Here is a 20,320-nt window from a genome sequence, read left to right as displayed (position 1 = left end):
AAGAATATATTGTATAATTATTTGGTGCAGAATAATATATGAAATAAATATATTTTCACTTTGCATTGTTTGCTATTTTATAGCTAAGAAGGCTACAGTAAGCTGTTTTTAAACAAATTATCGTAAGTTGGGGAATTTTCCAATTTTCATAAAGCTGTTTTCGTAAGACAGGCCTATACTCGTTTTCCTAAAAGAGGGATACAAAATAAAAGGAGGGGAAACAAAAAAAAAGAAAATTATGAAGAAGAGAAGAAATGTAGTAATGAAAGAGGAGGCGGCGTTCCTATGGTCGACTCTTGTCTACTTATTCACAATTAACTTGTGAAAATCCTTTAGTGATTGGCATCAGTATCGTATTTAAAGTCTTGCCAGCTGGTCTTTAGGGCGTCATCGGAAATCATTAGCATTTTGTACCTGAATAAACATCTTTAAAGTTACAATGTTTGTTAGCTGCTTACTGGAGAGTATTCATGAGTTTAAACACTCGTAGTGGATCAACTTCTTTCTGGCCTGCTTTAGGTCTTGAGTATTTACATAATTTGTAAGCATGTTTGCCCAACAATTATTTTTGTTATTTTAAATGTGACAAAGTGTACTTGGTTGCTGAAATCGTGATTTTATATACGCATACGGTTTATAAACCAATGCACTGATCGGTGGTAAACTGTGCCATTACCTTGTTTTATCGAATTTTTCAGTCGTTCAAATTACAACATTTTCTCTGGTAGAGTAGGATTTTATGTTGTCTCTAATTCGGATTAACATTGGCAATTACTTTATAAAATGTCTCTATTTTAAGAAGTATATTTCGAGATAATAACTGTTTAAAAACTTTAACCTTTAATATGACAATCTTAAGTCAGTTAGTGATATTAGGGATTTCAAACGTAAACTCAAACTATTTCTTTTAGAAAATAGTTTTTACAGCGTAAAAGATTATGTTAACTACAACTCATCATAAATATGTTATTTGTTTTAGGCATGATGTGTTTCTGTAAATGTGTAATGGTATAGCTATGTCATTGATTATTATGTATTTTATTTCAAAATTGTGACGCAAGCCATGCATGTATATACAGGGTGATTGAAAAGTCTGGGTACGGCTTAATATTTTAAAAAATAATGCAGATAGAGCTAAAATACTTGGTACAAAGTTACAAGGCATAAAACTCTATTTTAACACATATTCAGTGATTCAATAACTCTTCATGGGGACGTCCCACAAGGAGTCAGAAGACAATCTTAAATGGAAGCATAGGTCAATATGCACATCAAATTAAAGGTCTTTTTTAGTAGAATACAATGCCGCAAACCGCACTTCAAAAGGTTGATCCTGCGCAAAATGGCAGATGTTCAGATATTTTTTGAATCCGCCATTTTGAATCTTTGAACGGCTGCCATTTTTTACTCAGGCATTCTTTTGAGCTTGAATTTACGGCATCGTAATCTAAAAGTGAAGACCTTTAATTTGATGTGCATATCGACCTATTCTTACGTTAACAATTTTCTTCCGATTCCTAGGGCTGTGCCCCCTGAGGAGAAAGCGTATAATAGCAATGTAAATTAAATGAATCTTTGAACAACTGTCATTTTGCGCAGGATCAACCTTTTGAAGTGCGGTTTGTAGCATTGTATTCTACTAAAAAAGACCTTTAATTTGATGTGCATATTGACCTATGCTTCTATTTAAGATTTTCTTCTGACTCCTGGCGGGCCGTCCCCCTGAGGAGGTAGCGGATCACTGGATATGTGTTAAGATATATTTATATGCCTTATAACTTGATTCCAAGTTTTGTAGGTCTACGTTTATTATTTTTCAAAATATTAAGCCGTACCCAGACTTTTCAATCACCCTGTATGTTAACGGGCAATAAAGGAATATTTGATTTGATTTGATATGATATAATAAATTAAATTAAAATTAAATGTGAATTCAATAACTTTTATTTGAGATAGATTTGTACTCTGATGCTGAGAGTAGGTTGAAAAAGTGCTTCTATATTTAGTTTGATAAGCAGCTGGAAATATCACAATTTTTCGCGGAAATTAAATTACTGTAATCTTCTTATCCTTTCTTGAGAGCTCAAGACCGTGTGTAATCACGTCTACGTCAACACACCCAGTGATACGAGTATTACAGGTATTACATTCTGAAGGGGTTGGTAATGCTTATAAGTTTTTTATACCTCAAGGCTGTACCGGTTTATACCTCTCGATTTGAAATTATTTTTGGGCACGATGCTAAAATACCTCTTCGTCTTTGTATCTGTTTATCTTGTCACCAGTATTCTCTTCGGAACACTAACAACATTCCCATCCCCAAACACTCCACTTTATTCTTCCAACTCATTTTCAGTACAACGCTACAAATCTGTACAATAGCCTTCCTCTGGGGGTTGAAGACCGAGCAGGATCACCAGACTTTCAAACGAGCAGTGAAGAGACTGCTCTTGAATGGGGTTTACTACAGCGTCCGGGATTTTTGGCTGGTAGTCATAACTGCTTGTAAATAGTTTTACAAATGTACTACATAAGAAGTTTTGTATTTTAGTTTATTTTGACATGGCTATCGCTGATTGTATTTGGTTAATTTGGCTAAATAAATTACTTATGACTTAGCTTGGTCACCAAACGTATCTTGAAAAAATATGTTTCACTTATAATTTGTCCCGTTTTACAAACTTGTTACACTTTGTGGGGAAACAAACGCCTATTCACTCTGAAAATCACATGACAACATGATTCGTCTGGCTACCTACGATACGCACAATGTTTGACGGCGTCCATTTATTGGACCGTTCATCATTTATCCAACCAATAACTCAGCTTCGTTGTCGCGTGATTGAGCCTCGTTGTGATTGGCCAGCCGCAAACTCAACGCTTAATCTTTTATTGTTAGACGTTTCCTCAATTTTGCATTTTATTACTGAAACATTATAATTAAAAATTGAATATACAGAAATAAATTTCGGGATTAATAATTAGTCTAAGCATGTATTAACATTGTGTAAAGTTACTTTATCTCTTCTCTTTGACTACAGGAATAAGCAGAACGTAGAGACCCTAGCACAAATTGCGCATTTCAATAGCATTAAAAAGTTATTTGCAAGGCAAAACGAAAAATGCAATACCATTTACCTTTCAAAGATTAAAAGGTTATAGGAAGTTAATATAATAAGTTAATTTACCATACGGGCAAAAAGTGTCGTTTTAACCCTCTCTCCTCTTCCGACCTTGACTTGACCTCGGGTCAAAAAGAGTCACTTTAGGCCCTAGTAATGAAAAATACTATTTCCTTTACGTCATCCGTTAATTCAGGTTAACATGTAGAAATTATTACATAATATTGAATGAAGTCTACTTCAATTACGTAACTCCAATTGAAGAATTTTTACTCTCTCCCATATGGAGAAAGTATTGTTTTCGTCATTTTATTTTACTTTCTCCTAAACAAAATAGTGCGACCCCCATTAACTCAATAACTCAATAACTCGTTTATTAAACCAAAGTAACAAATACAAATTTGCATTAGTCATGTCAAACAAAATATATCTTTGCGTCTAAAATTAAAATAAAACAATTGTGCTTTAATCAACTAGATTTACGAGTGACAATCTTCTTCAAACTTAATTAAAATTAAACCCATCAGCGACACATTCACGGACACTGTATCAACTTTTGGCCAAGAGTAACCTTTTTACTTGCCTTTTGAAGCGGGCCAACTCCGGCTCCAGCTGAAGGGAGGGAGGAAGTAGATTGAAAAGTGTAATGCCGTTGTAATGGAAGTGTCTCTTAAAGAATGACGTTGAATGAGATGGCAATTTAAGATGTGAATTGTTACGTAGTGTATATGAATGAGTAGGTGAAGATTGATATTGGTGTAGGTTCCTTTTAATCAGAGTCAAAGTTTCTAAAATGTATATTGAGGGAAATGTTAAAATTTGTGATGAAGCAAAGTACTGTCTGCAAGACGTTCTTCTATTCAAACCAAAGATAATCCTAACTGCCTTCTTCTGGAGCCGGAAGAGGAAAGACGTTTTCCCACACTCACACCCCCACACCGGCACTGCGTATATCAGGTGTGGAAAAATTACTCCGTAATATGCTGTAATTAATACATCACACTTTGCAAACTTAGAAAGTTGCTTTGCTATCAAAATTACGGTTCAAAAGCTATTGCGACTTTTGTGAATTTCCCTATAAAATATCATAGTTACTCCCAAAGCTTACATAAAGGTTGTTGACAAGGTAATGGGAAAGCTTGCTGTGATATTTATCATATATTTATTTTCTCAATTTTGTTTTGTTAATTCTAAGTGTAGGTAGTAGATAGCTGTAATGGTCACACGCATGTATTATTACGTCATCTTTTTTTGGCCATCTGTAAAAAATTGCAATGTGAAATGTAAAATGGTGTCTGCCGTATACAAATAAATAAGTAAATAAATAAAAAGTATGTTCCTGATTGCTGGGCTGATACCGTTTATTCGCTATGATAGAGTATTGTGGTATACTTTATTTTTTAATCGTTAAAAATCATTAGCAATAGAAATTGGCCTGTACAAATTGAATTTAATAAAGTCACAGAGAATTTTATAAACTGCATTGCAAAAATACGGACAGGTAGAAAAGAAACAAGGATATTTGTTGTTCTTTGGACAGATACCCGATACGTACTTCTATAATATTTCTGCTTCGCTTGCTTTCCTTTTATTTTTATTCACTGCCAAATATTTCGGTATCATCGTCTTACGTTTAGTGATTGATGAAACCAATGTTAAAGGCAAGAAGTTATTCGATTCAGGAATAGACTGAAAACATCATATTCTGTTAACACAAAATATACTGTGGTATCTTTAGTTATTATTTATTCCGCATTCAGAATAAGTAATAGAAAAGGAAAATAAAATGGTTTCGTCTTTGATAAAGATGTGTTAGCAACACAGATTATTCAAACATTAACCTTAATTATGTTCTTACTAATTTTATTAAATAAAAACTTGGAGCTTTGGAGACGTCTAGTCACTTTTGGAAAATTGGAATCTGATATCCAAATCAAATTCATTAACATGTCTCTCACTGAACTGTTTGAAACTGTTTGAAACGATTCTGTAAATAAATCACATTTCTATCCAAACATTATACGTACTGATTAATCCTTTGTCGAAATGAATAAATTATGATTTTACAATAATGAGGGTAAAGCAAGATTTATCTTGAGTATAAATAGTTCCCAGCAAAACAGTTTAAACTATTTAACAGCAATCTAGTGAAATTGTGCACTTTCGACTTCAGTTCTTAATACGAAACAATAGTCTTTGCTAGTAATCTTTGCTAAGCTTCCATTAATTGTTTTACTAGATTATAGTGTTAATTTTTAATTGGTTTTTTTTATAAAAACGTGTACTAAAATTAATGCGTGTATAAATTTACTTTTTATTTTAATTCCAAAGAAACTTGTATGCCTTTAAAAAATCAAGAATTTAGTTTATTTCAATATTACATGTAGAAAAGTATAATTTCTAAGAAATTTTAACTTTAAACCCTTAATTGATTTATAAAAAAATAATTTATTTACATATCTTGTTATAGAATTGGGTTTAATAGTACGACATTCAATAAGAGGCTTGCAACTTAAATTCGATTTGATTATAGCTTCTGTTGTAGTCTTTTAAACTCAACTTAATATGACCAATATCTTAGTGTATGAAATACCCTAAAATAGTTTATATAATGCTATAGTTACATTTGAGTCCATGATTTACTTCAGTGGTGCAAATTGTCTAATTGTTGAAGTGTGGGACTGCAGACCTGGGTTCGAATCTCACTAATGTATGCCAAGGATTGCTTTCATATCAGTGAAAATGAAAAAATATGTCAAACTCAATGTTGTTGCTTCCTATTTGGATCATTGTATTTAGCAGTTATGAATTCATTCTTTTACGAATTAATGGTAACTTTTACTAATTTACTTATAAGTAAATAAAAAAAATGCTAAACCACCAGTTTCAAGCGCTATTATAAAAGCTATAGAAAAAATATTAGACATTATTATTAAAGTGATACAGCCAAATGTAAGGCCATCGTTTAAGGCATTTTACCAAACACAAATATATGCATATGGCACATAGAAATAAAGCTTACCGTGTGTAGATTTGCCGAAAAGTATTGGTATTAACCAATTTTCTAAGGGCCCCGCCCCACAGGCCGATTTTAAAAGGGCTACGCATTACATGATTCCAAAGCTTAAATGATTTTATTAGTTCAATGAAACAACTGGTCGATGCAATTAACAGGTGTTTGTTTGGTTACGTAATAGTAGTTTACGCCACACTACATTATTTTGATGAACTTTCCACGCAAGGATTTAGTCCAGAAAACAGCTGTTTGCCGCCAGCTTATTCAAATGGGGTTTCATTGCGTACTACTGTTCTGCAATGAGTTTTACCGGACACCAATCAGCTGATTATACTGTATTTTCATGGCAATTAGTGTTTATAAACAAAAACATAACCTCTCTCAGAGGTTATGACTAGTGATTATTAGTCCTTTAGTAGGTGGAAATATATAAGAATTTGTACGGATTAAGTAGTATGGCGTAAACTATCGTACGTAACTCGTCCAAAATCTACTCATTGTTCTTAAATTATTGTGGACGGACTCATCAATTTTGATGTTTATTTGTTTTCACGTCCAGTGCCTTTGGATGACTGAAATCTGTCATCGCATGCTGATTGGTTCCTGGAATCTGGAACCCAATTTCAGCTGTCTCTAGTAGACATTTCTGAATTTCGATATGACTAATCAAAGTCATTTTAAACTTAATTGAGGTATAATTAATAAATTAATATACATAGTCTCTGTGAAATCTTGAAAAGTAGGGCACTCTTGACATTGTGGATTGCTAAATTCTTCCACTGTCACACAGAGTTTGTAAAAGCGAGTCGAGCGCTCGTACCGCCCAGTGAATGCTGGAATCTCGTAATGAACACGTTCCACGCAAATCACATTTACTGTTGTCTCATGGTGGTCTTCGGACCTATCCATGACTGAAGAGACTAAAATAAAGTCGAAACAACAGAGCACACTTCTAATCCTGAAAGATGGATTAGTCGTATTTGACATAGCGCAGGCTCAATCAAATTTCGAATCTACAAACCACACACGAACATGGATCGTACACACCCGAGAGTAGTTGTAGTTGCAAATCCAGCGGAGCTGGTCAGTCTTCTCAATCAGACTGCAATTTTAGAATCACTGATATCATCAAACAGCAGCACGTTTAGGCTCTTCTACACAATTCGTGTGGGCGACATCCGTCTATCCGGCGATCGTAAGGGTTCCCACAGCATATAGCTTTCGTGGTTGATAGCTGCAATTAAGATCAGCATCTGCCCTACGTCTAAAACCCGGTTACGCGTTATTGTGAGGGGATATGACTAGCGCTTCATTACAGGTTAATCTTTTTGAAGGTAAATGGGACGAATCCCTTGCCAATTTTCAATTACATTCGTTTGAATGTTCTTTCAAATTACAAAACCAAAATCTCAACCTCTCCGAGCATTGGGATTATCACACGTACCGTCTCGGGTGTGTACGATCCATGTTCGTGTGTGGTTTGTAGATTCGAAATTTGATTGAGCCTGCGCTATGTCAAATACGACTAATCCATCTTTCAGGATTAGAAGTGTGCTCTGTTGTTTCGACTTTATTTTAGTCTCTTCAGTCATGGATAGGTCCGAAGACCACCATGAGACAACAGTAAATGTGATTTGCGTGGAACGTGTTCATTACGAGATTCCAGCATTCACTGGGCAGTACGAGCGCTCGACTCGCTTTTACAAACTCTGTGTGACAGTGGAAGAATTTAGCAATCCACAATGTCAAGAGTGCCCTACTTTTCAAGATTTCACAGAGACTATGTATATTAATTTATTAATTATACCTCAATTAAGTTTAAAATGACTTTGATTAGTCATATCGAAATTCAGAAATGTCTACTAGAGACAGCTGAAATTGGGTTCCAGATTCCAGGAACCAATCAGCATGCGATGACAGATTTCAGTCATCCAAAGGCACTGGACGTGAAAACAAATAAACATCAAAATCGTCCAAAATGTGTGTACCGGACTCGTATGGTAATCCCGTACTCGACTTCGTCTCGCACGGGAAACACTTATTTTCAGGACTAGTAACGTAATATACTATTACGCAACGATTGCGTTAAGTGAGTCTTTACGACACGAGTTGAAAATTTAAGGCACGAGCCTTGGCGAGTGCCTTAAAAACTTGTACGAGTGTCGTAAAGACTATTAACGCGAGTTGCGTAAACTACTTTACCTACGACCGTTTTTTAATTACTATCAATCTGGATTTAATTACTAACAATCACTACTGATAACTTTTTAGAGAGGTTATGTTTTCGTGTATTGTCATTGCCACTGAAAGTGATGCAACGACTTGTTGTATAATCAGCTGATTTCCTGTAATTACGTGTTATAGGTACATCAGTAATTCAAAATGCCATGAAACAACTGCAACTGTGTATAACCTTAGGTACATGTTCAATTTGTAAAATTCCAGCAGATTTTTTTACGAAAAGTGCAAGAAGCGATAGATCCCGGTGATGGCAGAACACTGTTACATGGTTAGTAAACCTTCATTACTACACAGACACTACTAATGAGAGCTACACTATTAGCCTATTACCGAGGCAGGGACTTGCAGAGTGTTATTAGCAAGGGTTAACAGGATCAGCTGTTGTTACTGATATCCTTTCCTTCCATAGTATGAAACCGATGATTTGTTAATGTAGTTTTAAGTGTTTATAAATACTGTTTTTATGAATACTACACATAAATGTAATTTGTGTGTGGTAAAATTAGATATAGTCATTGTTAAAAGCAAATATTTAGCATATAAAATAGTTTTCCTACAGTCACACGACAAAGTTGGCTTCCTTGTACTGTTTATAGTACAGAAAGCTGCTAATTGCTGCATATTTATACTTTGCCGTACGGTTTATACTTTGCCGTACGGTTTATACTTTGCCGCACATCAGAATTCCAACGAAACGACACGAAACAGCGTGGTTCTATTATGCACGTAATCCGTGTACGCTTGGAAATAGGTTGGCAACACTTAAAGATAATAATACTATGAGCAGCTGATTGACTATTATAACTACGATTTAACCTGTCATTTCGTGTTTATAGTTTCGGTATTTCTGAACTTTCTGGACTTTTCTTTTAAACGTTTTTAAAACATTCCTACGATCTTAATAAACAAGAAAATACCTTTAAAGCATTTTATTAGGCGCGGAAACCACTTCAAATTACAAAAACATACGGAACTATATTCTCAAAACGCGGAGCACATTTCTTGCCGAGGAAAAATAGCGGAGTGATACGGACCGCGGGTACTACTTTCTCTAGGGCACCATTTGTGTTGCCATTGCCAGCTGAACCTAAAAACGTGTTGTATAGTGTTTGAAAGACTAATTATTTATATGCTTTATAGTGACTGTAGGAAAAATATAATGTGTAACACGAGTGAAAAAGGCCTTTGCTGCACTCGAGATCATTCCGCACTTGCCTGCGGCTCGTGCGTAAACATTGCTCTCGTGTGCAGCAAAGTGCCACTTTCACCACTAGTTACACAAATAACTATTTCCTACAGTTACCTGACAAAATTGGCTTCCTTGCACTGATTATAGCACGCTAAGTAGCTAATTTTGTCAGGTAACTGAAGGAAAACTATTTTACATGCTAAATATTTGCTTTTAACAATGACGATATCTAATTTTACCACACACAAATTACATTTATGTGTAGTATTTATAAAAACAGTATTATATAGTAGATATAGTAGTAGTATACAGTAGATATAGTCATTGTTAAAAGCAAATATTTAGCATATAAAATAGTTTTCCTACAGTTACCTGACAAAATTGGCTTCCTTGCACTGATTATAGCACGCTAAGTAGCTAATTTCCGCATTTTCTTTTGCTGCACTAATTTTTTTGCTGCACTCCAGTATTCTAACCAAATAACACAAAACAGTGTGATTTTATACGTGGTAGCTATATTTTTATAAAATTTAAGCCCAGTTGGTTGAGTAGTTTTTGCACCTATTAGTAATACACATACAGACAGACACCATTAGATTTTTATATAATAGTATAGATATAGATGATAAATAATGGGAACTAACTTAAAGGTGAAATTTAAACTGCCTTGAAAATAAAAATTTAAAAAATTTAAAAAAAAACAGTAAGAGCAATATTGCTGAGATTGTAGTTTTTGTAACTGTTGTCATCAAAATCAATAAACAAAACTAACTTTCATAAGCATTACTTGTGAATTAATTTGAAACCATGTGGACAGAGCCCTAAGCCAGTTGATGGCATATTATATATAGATTGTGTTCATTTTAAACAAATATATATACTCAAATAATTTCAAATGTAATATAGTTTTACTAAGGTAATTCTAACAGTGAAAACATGCATCACTATGCAGTTTTATGCTGTTTACATCATCCATCAACTTGAAATATTCATCACTCGTTTGTTATAACTTTTAATTGAAAAACTGTTAATAAGGAAGACAGTTTCGGAAAATTCACGAGAAAGTTGCAGGCTCAAGTTTCAAACCGGATAATGTCTTTCTTCTTTCATAAAACTGGGGTTATTATTTACAATCTTTTAGCTTTCACTACAGGGAAGTAGCTATTACCATAGGTCTCATGGTAAGACCTAGACCCGAGACCGATTTACTTTTTCGTTTTGAGATCCCCAGAGGCCAAAAACATCATCCGTTCAAATTCATATATATATACAGTATATATATACAGTATGTATATATACAGTGTATATATATACAGTATATATATATATATATGTCCGTTAGCACGATAACTTTAGCAAAAATTATCCGATTTTGATGAAATTTGGTATAAACCTACATTTATTCGAACGAGTTTGCAAACCAGCAGAATTGCACTATGGGAATGGGGGTCTTATGGGGTAAAAATGCTGATTTCCCATTTTTCACCATAAAAAATAAAAATATTTCTATTTCTTTCCAAATTATTTTGTAGAGCTCATTAAAACAAATACTTTAGTACATTGAAGCGTTTTTGTATGCCATAAACGGAGAAAATCCCAAAAAAGTGTAAATTTTAAAATACCATATTATTCTTATGGAGAATAAATAAACTGTTATAGCTTGCTTGTCTATGGACATATTTTTATGAAATTTGGAATTTTTGTTTACTTCATACTTAAGCTTTTAATATATTTCAATAAAAAACACACCTTATTCTTCCCTGCAGCAGCAAACCTAAGTACTGTTTATAATTAATGATATTTAAATCTTACTTTACTTTATGTGAAAGTTTGTATGTTTGTTTGTTTGAAGTTTTATCACGCATTAACTACTTGTCAGATTGAACCAAAATTTTGTATGATGATAGCTTACGTTCCCGATTAACATATAGACGTACTCTTATCTCAAAGATCCTTTGCCCCAGTTGCTCTGGAGATTTCCGTGTTAACCTTATCAGTAGTCACATTTAAAATGAATTAAAAAATTTTGCCAGCTGTTTTAACTACACAAATTGGTTCTATGATATTCAATTTTATGAGGCAATCAATTTTGTGAGTGGTATGATATTGTATGGATGCTCTGGAGAACACCTACAACCTTTCAGTATACCTCATGAGCATCATAGAAGATTACCTCAGGTTTCGCCTCCTCATTTAAGACTCTGCGGAAGGTCGGCAGATGATGAATGTCACCCCTGGAAATGCTCAAGGATCCATACTCAGTCCAGAACTATGAATCGTCGCCTAGGACAGCCTCTTGAAGTCTAGGATGTCCGAAACAACTGTTTTTATAGGCATGTGGATATTTTTAGGAATGCACTGTGCATGCGATACTCCCTGGTGTGGATTAACATCCGCACTTAGTGAGTACTACAACTATGCGCAGTGCTATATCTTGATAATTAGGCCAATTCGTTAATATCAAGGCGAAAATGTGGTTCGGATTCCACTATAAACTGGAGGTCCCTTAGTATCCATTAGCACGGGCTATTAGTTAACAGCTTTGTCTAAGGAATATGTCGGCCTTAGTCACTAACAAGACTACAAGATTGTGCCATTCATCCTACACTCATCTCCATTCATACTTGGCTTAAAATACTACCTTTGTATGGTCATTATTTCAAAGAAAAAGTATTAAAAGTTTTCCTTGAGTAATGCTAATGAAATCCCAGCCCAGCTGAAACTGAACTGAACCAAGTTATTAATCTCTCACCTCCTCTGAGCAAAACTGAGATCATGATTCTGACCTAGAATAGATTGACACCATTGTTCCATGCAGGTGTGGGACGTCAAAATCAGAACCGTTTATAATGCCAAGTACCTTGGGGTCATGATTGAGCTCAGTAAGCTCAGCTTCCAGGGTTCCAGGATCAATTTGCATACACCGGACAAGGACACTAAGGGTTGTTTTCCCTTAGTCAGTTAAAGGCCAATGTCAGAGGTCCAGTAGTAGAAGGATGTTGATGTCCTGCAAGAAGTGTGGGCAGTCACGCTCAATAAGGAGGTATACAGGATGTGGTACACCTGAGTGCAGCACTCAGTGTGGCATCCATCTGCCAAACAGTGTCCAAACTCTGCTATCCTGGTGGTCGCTGGAGTCATCCCTGTCAAACTTTTGGAGGTAGAGAGGAAGACAATCTATCTGTGTCTAAGGAATATGTCGGCCTTAGTCACTGACAAGAAGATCGCGCCACTCATCCTACACTCATCTCCATTCATACTTGGCTTAAAATACCTACTTTGTATGGTCGCCATTTCATCGAAAAGTATTAAAGCATTAAAGTATTAAGTATCAGCGACGTTGGGAAAACCAGGTAAAAACATAGTAGTGCACCGTTATCAACCGGCTCTGGCAGGAGATCTGAGAATAGGAGACACGTGGACGCTGGACCAGGCAACTAATTCATCAAGTTCAACTTTGAGTAAATGGGTGGTACATTAGACTATTTATTTATACAGCTTCAATAACTTCAGTACCCAAATAGTCAATGGTGGTACAGAGAGGTAGATTATGACCTCACCCAGATTCTGTCATGCTACAACTATTTCCGGTTATACTTGTTCAGCCTGGGTAAGACCAGGCACTTCCCGATAATGTAAAAATCACTTTATTCTGCTGCCCATGTTCGGAAAGACCCTGCCTGGAGTTGTCACATCATGTGAGACAAAGAAAAATTGGACCTGTACGTCACAGTTTTTCCAGGGTATTCTCTTTGCCAACATGGGTCTTTATACTTGAAAACTTTTAGTTACCCCCTATGAACCCAAAGGGGGAGGGGGCAAACTTTTGATTTCTTGCAAAAAGCTAGAAAAGTCATATATGTTGATATGTTGAAGTTGCCAAATTTTATCTTACACTGTTTAATTTATTTTTGGGTGTGTTAAGACTTTTTCAACACCCTGTGTATATATGGTGTACTTAATAAATTAACAAATCATATATAGTATGATATATATGTATAGCCTATACAGAATCTTGTACTCAATTATTGCTATATTATAAATTGGTAAATAACTTCTGGTATCATGTATTATGACAATTTAAAACAACTGTAAAATGTTTTAGAAGTCATATGGTGATTACTTTTTTGATGTATACAAAATGTGAGTAAATTTACTGTTTTATTTATATTTGTGTTTGTCTTGTCCATAACCCTCAAGATTCATTAACTTTTACAGCACACTTCAAAATTTCATCGTTGAACACTTAGCCATTGTATTTGTACTCCAAGAATTAATTTGGACACCAATCATTCTATCACACCTATAGAAATCTTAACACTATACTAGCAAAAATTAAATTTGAAAACCTCCTTATAAACTACTCCAAAAACAATTTTGTATGTTTTTCATTCAATCAAATACTGTATTAACTGTCATATAAAAATGGATGATCTTCTCGAAAGCTCTGAACTAACTTTTAGCTGTTCAAGTTACTCTTTGATCCCAGAAATTTCAGATACAAGTTTGGACGAAGAACAAAAAATCATCAACTATGAAGCAGGGGTTTCCAAAATGGATGAAATCTTTTGTCCAATTGTTGGACAAGAAGTTCCACCAATCGATTCCGAACCTGATCCAGATACAATTAAAATGTTTGTAGGACAAATTCCACAGAACTATACAGAAAACGATCTTCTTGAGCTGTTTGCGAGGTTTGGAAAAGTATACGAGCTTCGGATATTAAAGAACAAGATCACAGGTAGAAGTAAAGGATGTTGTTTTGTGACGTTCTTCTCTAGAAGATCTGCACTGGAGGCTCAAAACGCCTTACATAATATTCAGGTTTTACCTGGAATGCATCATCCGATACAGATGAAACCAGCTGACAGCCAAAACCGTAACGATAGAAAATTGTTTATCGGAATGTTATCAAAGGAGCTTGATGAAAGTGATGTGCGGAGTTTGTTCTCTCCATATGGACCAATAGAGGAGTGCACTGTCTTACGAGACAGTGCTGGGAAGAGCAAAGGTTGTGCATTCGTCACTTACCTAACCCGGCGAAGTGCACACAATGCTGTCAAATCAATGCATCACTGCCACATCTTCAGAGGCTGTTCGTCTCCTTTAGTGGTCAAGTTTGCAGATACGCAGAAAGACAAAGAGCAAAGAAGGATGTGCATATTACAAAATGATTTGTCCTTTCAAAACACTCTTTCAGCTATCCTTCAGCAGCTTGGTGGTGATGGTGTACACTCATTGTTAAGCTCCGACAATTGGAGTTTCCTGCAGAAATTTCAAAATAGGTGGTATAATAATGCTAACTGTCAATTTCCAACGTCGAACTGCCAAGATTTGTCAAATATACCACCTTCACATTGGAGATCAGCAGTTGTTAATACAACAAATCTACAGACCTTGCTTGGTCACTGTTTTCTTAACCAGACAGCAAATGATACAAATGACACACCTGTGATCATAACTGACAATACTAACAACTTGTTAATACCACTTGACTCCTGTGATACATGTAATATTCAACATCCACCACAGTCTAATACTGAAAATATGGCATTAACAACTTCTTCGACAGAATATAAAATGTACAACTGGTGTCTGCAAAGATTATCCGCAGATCAGAAGCAAATAGATGGTCCTGAAGGGGCTAACTTGTTTATTTACCATCTACCTCCGGAATTTACTGACCAAAACTTAGTTGAACTGTTTTATCCATACGGTCCAGTCATATCTGCTAAAGTATTTGTAGACAAAGTGACTAAAACATCCAAATGTTTTGGTTTTGTGTCCTACGATAATGTGCAAAGTGCGAAAACAGCAATTAACCATATGAACGGATACCAAGTCCTAGGAAAAAAACTAAAAGTGGAAGTTAAAAAGAAGAGAAAATCCAATAATTGATTTATAAAACATAGTTTATGTTATCAATACAGTAGCACATTATTGTATCATTAAACAATTGTTAACACTGGTATTTTCCCTTTGATGGATTTTGGCTTGAATATAGCCAATATTAGGATTGAAGTATACTTTGACTCGATTTAAAGGTCCTGTGATCAAACTGTTTAGATATCTATTTAGTTACAGGATTCAACAACTAACTGGGATTCAGCTGGAGTAAAAGAGAAGAGTAGGGGTTGGGAGGGGCAAATGAGAAGGTCAAAGTTTATTTTAATCAATTTTACCTGTATGCCAACGAGATCAGTTGATTCAATCAAATATGCATCGGTGATACAAATGCACTTTATTATGCTCATTCTAGTTGCCACACTATTAATATGTAGTAGTACTGTAATTTAATGTAATTTATTTTATAACTTTAACATATTTTCAGATTAATGGTTTAATGCAATCAAAATTAGAGTTCCTGCACGTCAACAATATTTCAACACTGATAATTTTTCACTGATTTCAAACAACTGTTAAGCCCCTACATTAGTATACAGGGTGTTCATTTGAAAACTTTCCATATCTGTTGTGTGCAAAGGTAAGGCTTTTAACACTTGTTTGTTATATTTTCCCCCTAATTTGGACGTGCCAAATCCAATAATATTATTTTTAATTTTGAAAAATGCCCCAAAAGGGCCCAATTAGGGGGGTAGGGGTGCTTTTTGAGAAATTTTCAAATATAAACATGGGTTGTGTGATACATCAATTTAAAGGTCTAATCATCCCGATCATTTTGGTGCAAAAAAAGTTTAATTATCTTTAACCGTATTTACAGGGTGGGTCAAAACGTTTTAAAAAAGGACTTTGAAGTTAAGTACCGTATTACCCTAACTACTGAACGGAACAGCGCCAAATTTCTTTCCAAGCTTATTCTTGAGCTATTCTTTAAGATAACTTGTAGTAAGGGCATTTTCCAAGTTATTTTCTAATTTTTAAAAAATCTCAAATTTTAAGAATAAAAGAAAGCTGAAAACTCAAAATTCTTAAATAGCAAGGTATAACAAATTTCATACCTCGTGAAAGGTCCTTTTTTAACAAACATTTTACGTATTTAAGTTTTCTTTCTATCTCTTACCGTTTAAAAATTGCAGTGGAAAAACATAATTTTCCATGGTAAAATTATAACTAGTTTTCTAATAAAACACATTGCACTTTGTTCAACGATGTAGTAGGATTCATAACAAATTGATCGACTACTTTTACGTGTGTCAGAACTCATCAGGGACCCATCATCCTGTTCTTTTCTCATTGGTAACTGAGCCAGTTTCAGAAAACTTCCTAACTAAATCATTTACAGCCATATGACTCAAGGTTATACCTGGATATCTATTGTTAAACACTTTGCAGTTATCCTGGAACACTTTTGTTATGACCAATAAGTAAAATAAAGTCTATTTTCTTAAGTTTACACCATATTTGATTAGGTACTACAGGAAATGGTACTTTTGAAATTAGTATAGTCAATGGTACTACAGAAAGCGGCCCACGCTTGGGCTCATCAGCTATAAAACTTGTTTTTCACAAAGTAAAACGTAATGACTTGTTTGCCTATCTGCCTAAAAATAATTATGAATTGTTTCCTTCAGTTATTGCATTATTTAATGTGTCTAGAGACGAATTTTGGCTGTTTTATTAGAAAACTAGTTACAATTTTTCCATAGAAAATTAGGTTTTTCTACTGCAATTTTTAAACGGTAAGAGATAGAAAGAAAACTTAAATACGTAAAATGTTTGTTAAAAAAGGACCTTTCACGTGGTATGAAATTTGTTATACCTTGCTATTTAAGAATTTTGAGTTTTCAGCTTTCTTTTATTCTTAAAATTTGAGATTTTTTAAAAATTAGAAAATAACTTGGTAAATGCCCTTACTACAAGTTATCTTAAAGAATAGCTCAAGAATAAGCTTGGAAAGAAATTTGGCGCTGTTCCGTTCAGTAGTTAGGGTAATACGGTACTTAACTTCAAAGTCCTTTTTTAAAACGTTTTGACCCACCCTGTAAATACGGTTAAAGATAATTAAACTTTTTTTGCACCAAAATGATCGGGATGATTAGACCTTTAAATTGATGTATCACACAACCCATGTTTACATTTGAAAATTTCTCAAAAAGCACCCCTACCCCCCTAATTGGGCCCTTTTGGGGCATTTTTCAAAATTGAAAATAATTTTATTGGATTTGGCACGTCCAAATTAGGGGGAAAATATAACAAACAAGTGTTAAAAGCCTTACCTTTGCACACAACAGATATGGAAAGTTTTCAAATGAACACCCTTAGAAGCACACTCATAATTGCAGTAAATTTTAACTTATTTTATGGCTTGATGGGAACTCTGCTCCCAGATACTGAATTTCATTAGCTACCGGCACTTTAAAACTTAAGCTTACTAATAAATTACATTATTTATTTGAAAATTGCACATTAAATCAAATCTATCTATTGTACACAAGTAAGAACAAGTGACAAAAAAACAATTTGAATAAAGGAGGTGGCTCAAGCGAGACTGACATTGTCCAACCATGTTTGAAATTTACCTACAACATAAATCTATATGATGATCATCATAATAGTACTAAAGTGTAAGAGTACGACTCAGGGTGGTTATAAAAACCATGACGCAACTCAGCGGAATAACAAAATCTTCATCTTGAAGTTTAATGTTAAATGTTAGTTCTTAGAGAGTATTAACTTTTGAAAGGGTGTGTTGTGCAGCATGTTTTATTTAATTTATGTAATTTAGACCATTCAATTTAATCTATCCTCCTGATCCCTCATTTCTTGTTTGCAAATTGCAGTAGGTCAATTGATATTACAACAGCTATTTTTGTTTGACATAATAACGTACCATAGTATAATCGTTTTGGGTATACAACTACAGGTATACAATAAATTGGTAGGTATTGAGATAATTTGCACTGCTAGAAGGTAAATTTAGTTTTACCTTGCTCTTACACAATTGGTTTTTTTCTACTTATTTGTTAGATTAAATTTTAAAAATATATCAAAATAACGTAAATAAGTGGATGAAAAATCATTAACTTAGCATACATGGATTGAAAAAACTATCATTGATTACTCAATTCAAAACCCAGTCATATTTGATTTTATGTGCAATTCAAAGGGAGGTCACTTGTCTATGCAATGTTGGCAAGCTCCCTCACACATCAGCACTGTGCCAGGGACTGATATCATTGTTGGAATTATCATCTGTGTTAACAGTGATTCCTACTTTTGGTGTGCAGTTTCCCTGTTTGTTTTACCATTTTGTTAATTTGTATTTCACAGCGCCACAGTCACAAGTCTGTGTTGTGTAGGGAAAGATTTGAATAATTTCATTCTTGTTTTGAAACAAAAATCCACAAAATTTCATCTTGAAATATATTAAATGCAAAGACTATTTTTTTAATGATTTTCTGCTTTTTGAATTAATGTAACACTTTTAATCATACAAGTATTAATTCTGTAATTTTTATGAGCAGTAGACAAGTTAAAGAACCACCTATCATGCTATCAAAAGAGAGATATGCCTATATATTTTTTAATGCATTTAGTCTTGATAAATATTCAAATTATTTAAAAGATTCGAGAGCTATAAAGAGCATCACCAAACATAATACTTTTAACCAGCAGTAACTATTTTTAATGTGCAGTAACATCCCTAGTTTCATCTCTCTGGTGCGATTGCATGCAAACTGAAATTAATTCTTAGTTTTCCCTTTGTTAATAACAATGAAAAAGGTTACATTAGAGACAATTTAAACATTAATATTCCAAACAACTTAAAACAACAAAAAATATCCCATCAATTAATACAATTTTGATCTTCCAATGAGGCAAAAAAAGAAAGAATTTTCAAAATCAACAACGAAACACAATATAAAACAATGGTTATCTAAATTTACATATTTACAAATTGAAAAACTTCTAATAACGATGGTGATTTTATTTACCGAATTTTAAGTATCATTCTTGACGCTAACACCCATTCATCTATCTTTTCAACTTAGCGGCCAACTATTTCCTACAATGTAATAAGTCAACTAATTCTACAATTTCTGATGTATTCACTTCAAACCAATTAGCTTAGCCACACATTCTGGTGTGATGTGGTAGTGTTTACAAGAGGACAAAATGTCAGCATTGTTAGCTCACTGAGGGGGTGGAGAAGGGGGGGGCTGTGTACTGATTGTCCTGTGACGTCACATACACGAATGTCTCTGTCACAGTGATCAGTGCTCAGCCAATCCCAGGGCTGCTTGATTAACCACTAAACTTGTTAATCCCCCGGACTGTGGATTGTTGTTGCGGTGACAGACAACCTAACACCACTGACTTTGAGGAAAGTTTCACTATAGGGTCAACCGGGGCTAATATGAACACACCAAAATATTGGGGCTAATATGAACAATGACTTAAAAAGTCATTTATCTGGGATTTTTAATCATGAAAAAAATATAATTAGAAAGGAAATTTATTGTATTTTTTGTGTCCATAATGAGAAAACTTCAAATTTGACTTTTAGGTACTTTAAAAAAATACTTTGTTAAAACACTTTTTTTCCGCCCAAAAAACTTTTCCGCGCAAAGTGAAAACTTTTGTTATAACAATTTTTACATTGGTTGTAGGAATGATCTTAAGCCTGAATTTTGTTAAATAAGAATTGGGGATTATTTTTCTTTTCCCAAAGTTAAAATATATTAATAACAGCCAAAGTTATAAGCTTTCAAAGTTGGGGGGCTAATGTGAACAGTGAATGGGGGCTATTGTGAACAGTACCACCTTCCGCTATGTCGCTACAGTGTTAAA

General features: G+C 34.3%; 2 protein-coding genes across 3 annotated transcripts in view; both read left to right on the top strand.

Moving 5' to 3' along the window:
• LOC128990836 (synaptotagmin-5) overlaps positions 1–20,320 on the top strand; it is a 233,353-nt gene that overhangs the window by 191,848 nt on the left and 21,185 nt on the right. The window lies entirely within an intron of this gene.
• On the top strand, positions 13,711–15,539 carry LOC128990838 (CUGBP Elav-like family member 1). Its single transcript, XM_054413451.1, has one exon. The coding sequence runs from the start codon at positions 13,994–13,996 to the stop codon at positions 15,464–15,466; it is 1,473 nt and encodes a 490-aa protein (XP_054269426.1). The 5' UTR covers positions 13,711–13,993; the 3' UTR covers positions 15,467–15,539.

Source organism: Macrosteles quadrilineatus, unplaced genomic scaffold (assembly GCF_028750875.1).
Source record: "Macrosteles quadrilineatus isolate MER2022 unplaced genomic scaffold, UCM_ALF_1.0 Scaffold_3__2_contigs__length_128488019, whole genome shotgun sequence".
In the NCBI taxonomy this organism is placed as follows: domain Eukaryota; kingdom Metazoa; phylum Arthropoda; class Insecta; order Hemiptera; family Cicadellidae; genus Macrosteles; species Macrosteles quadrilineatus.
Note: the sequence above shows the minus strand (reverse complement) of the source record. Positions and strands in the feature narration are given on the sequence as shown.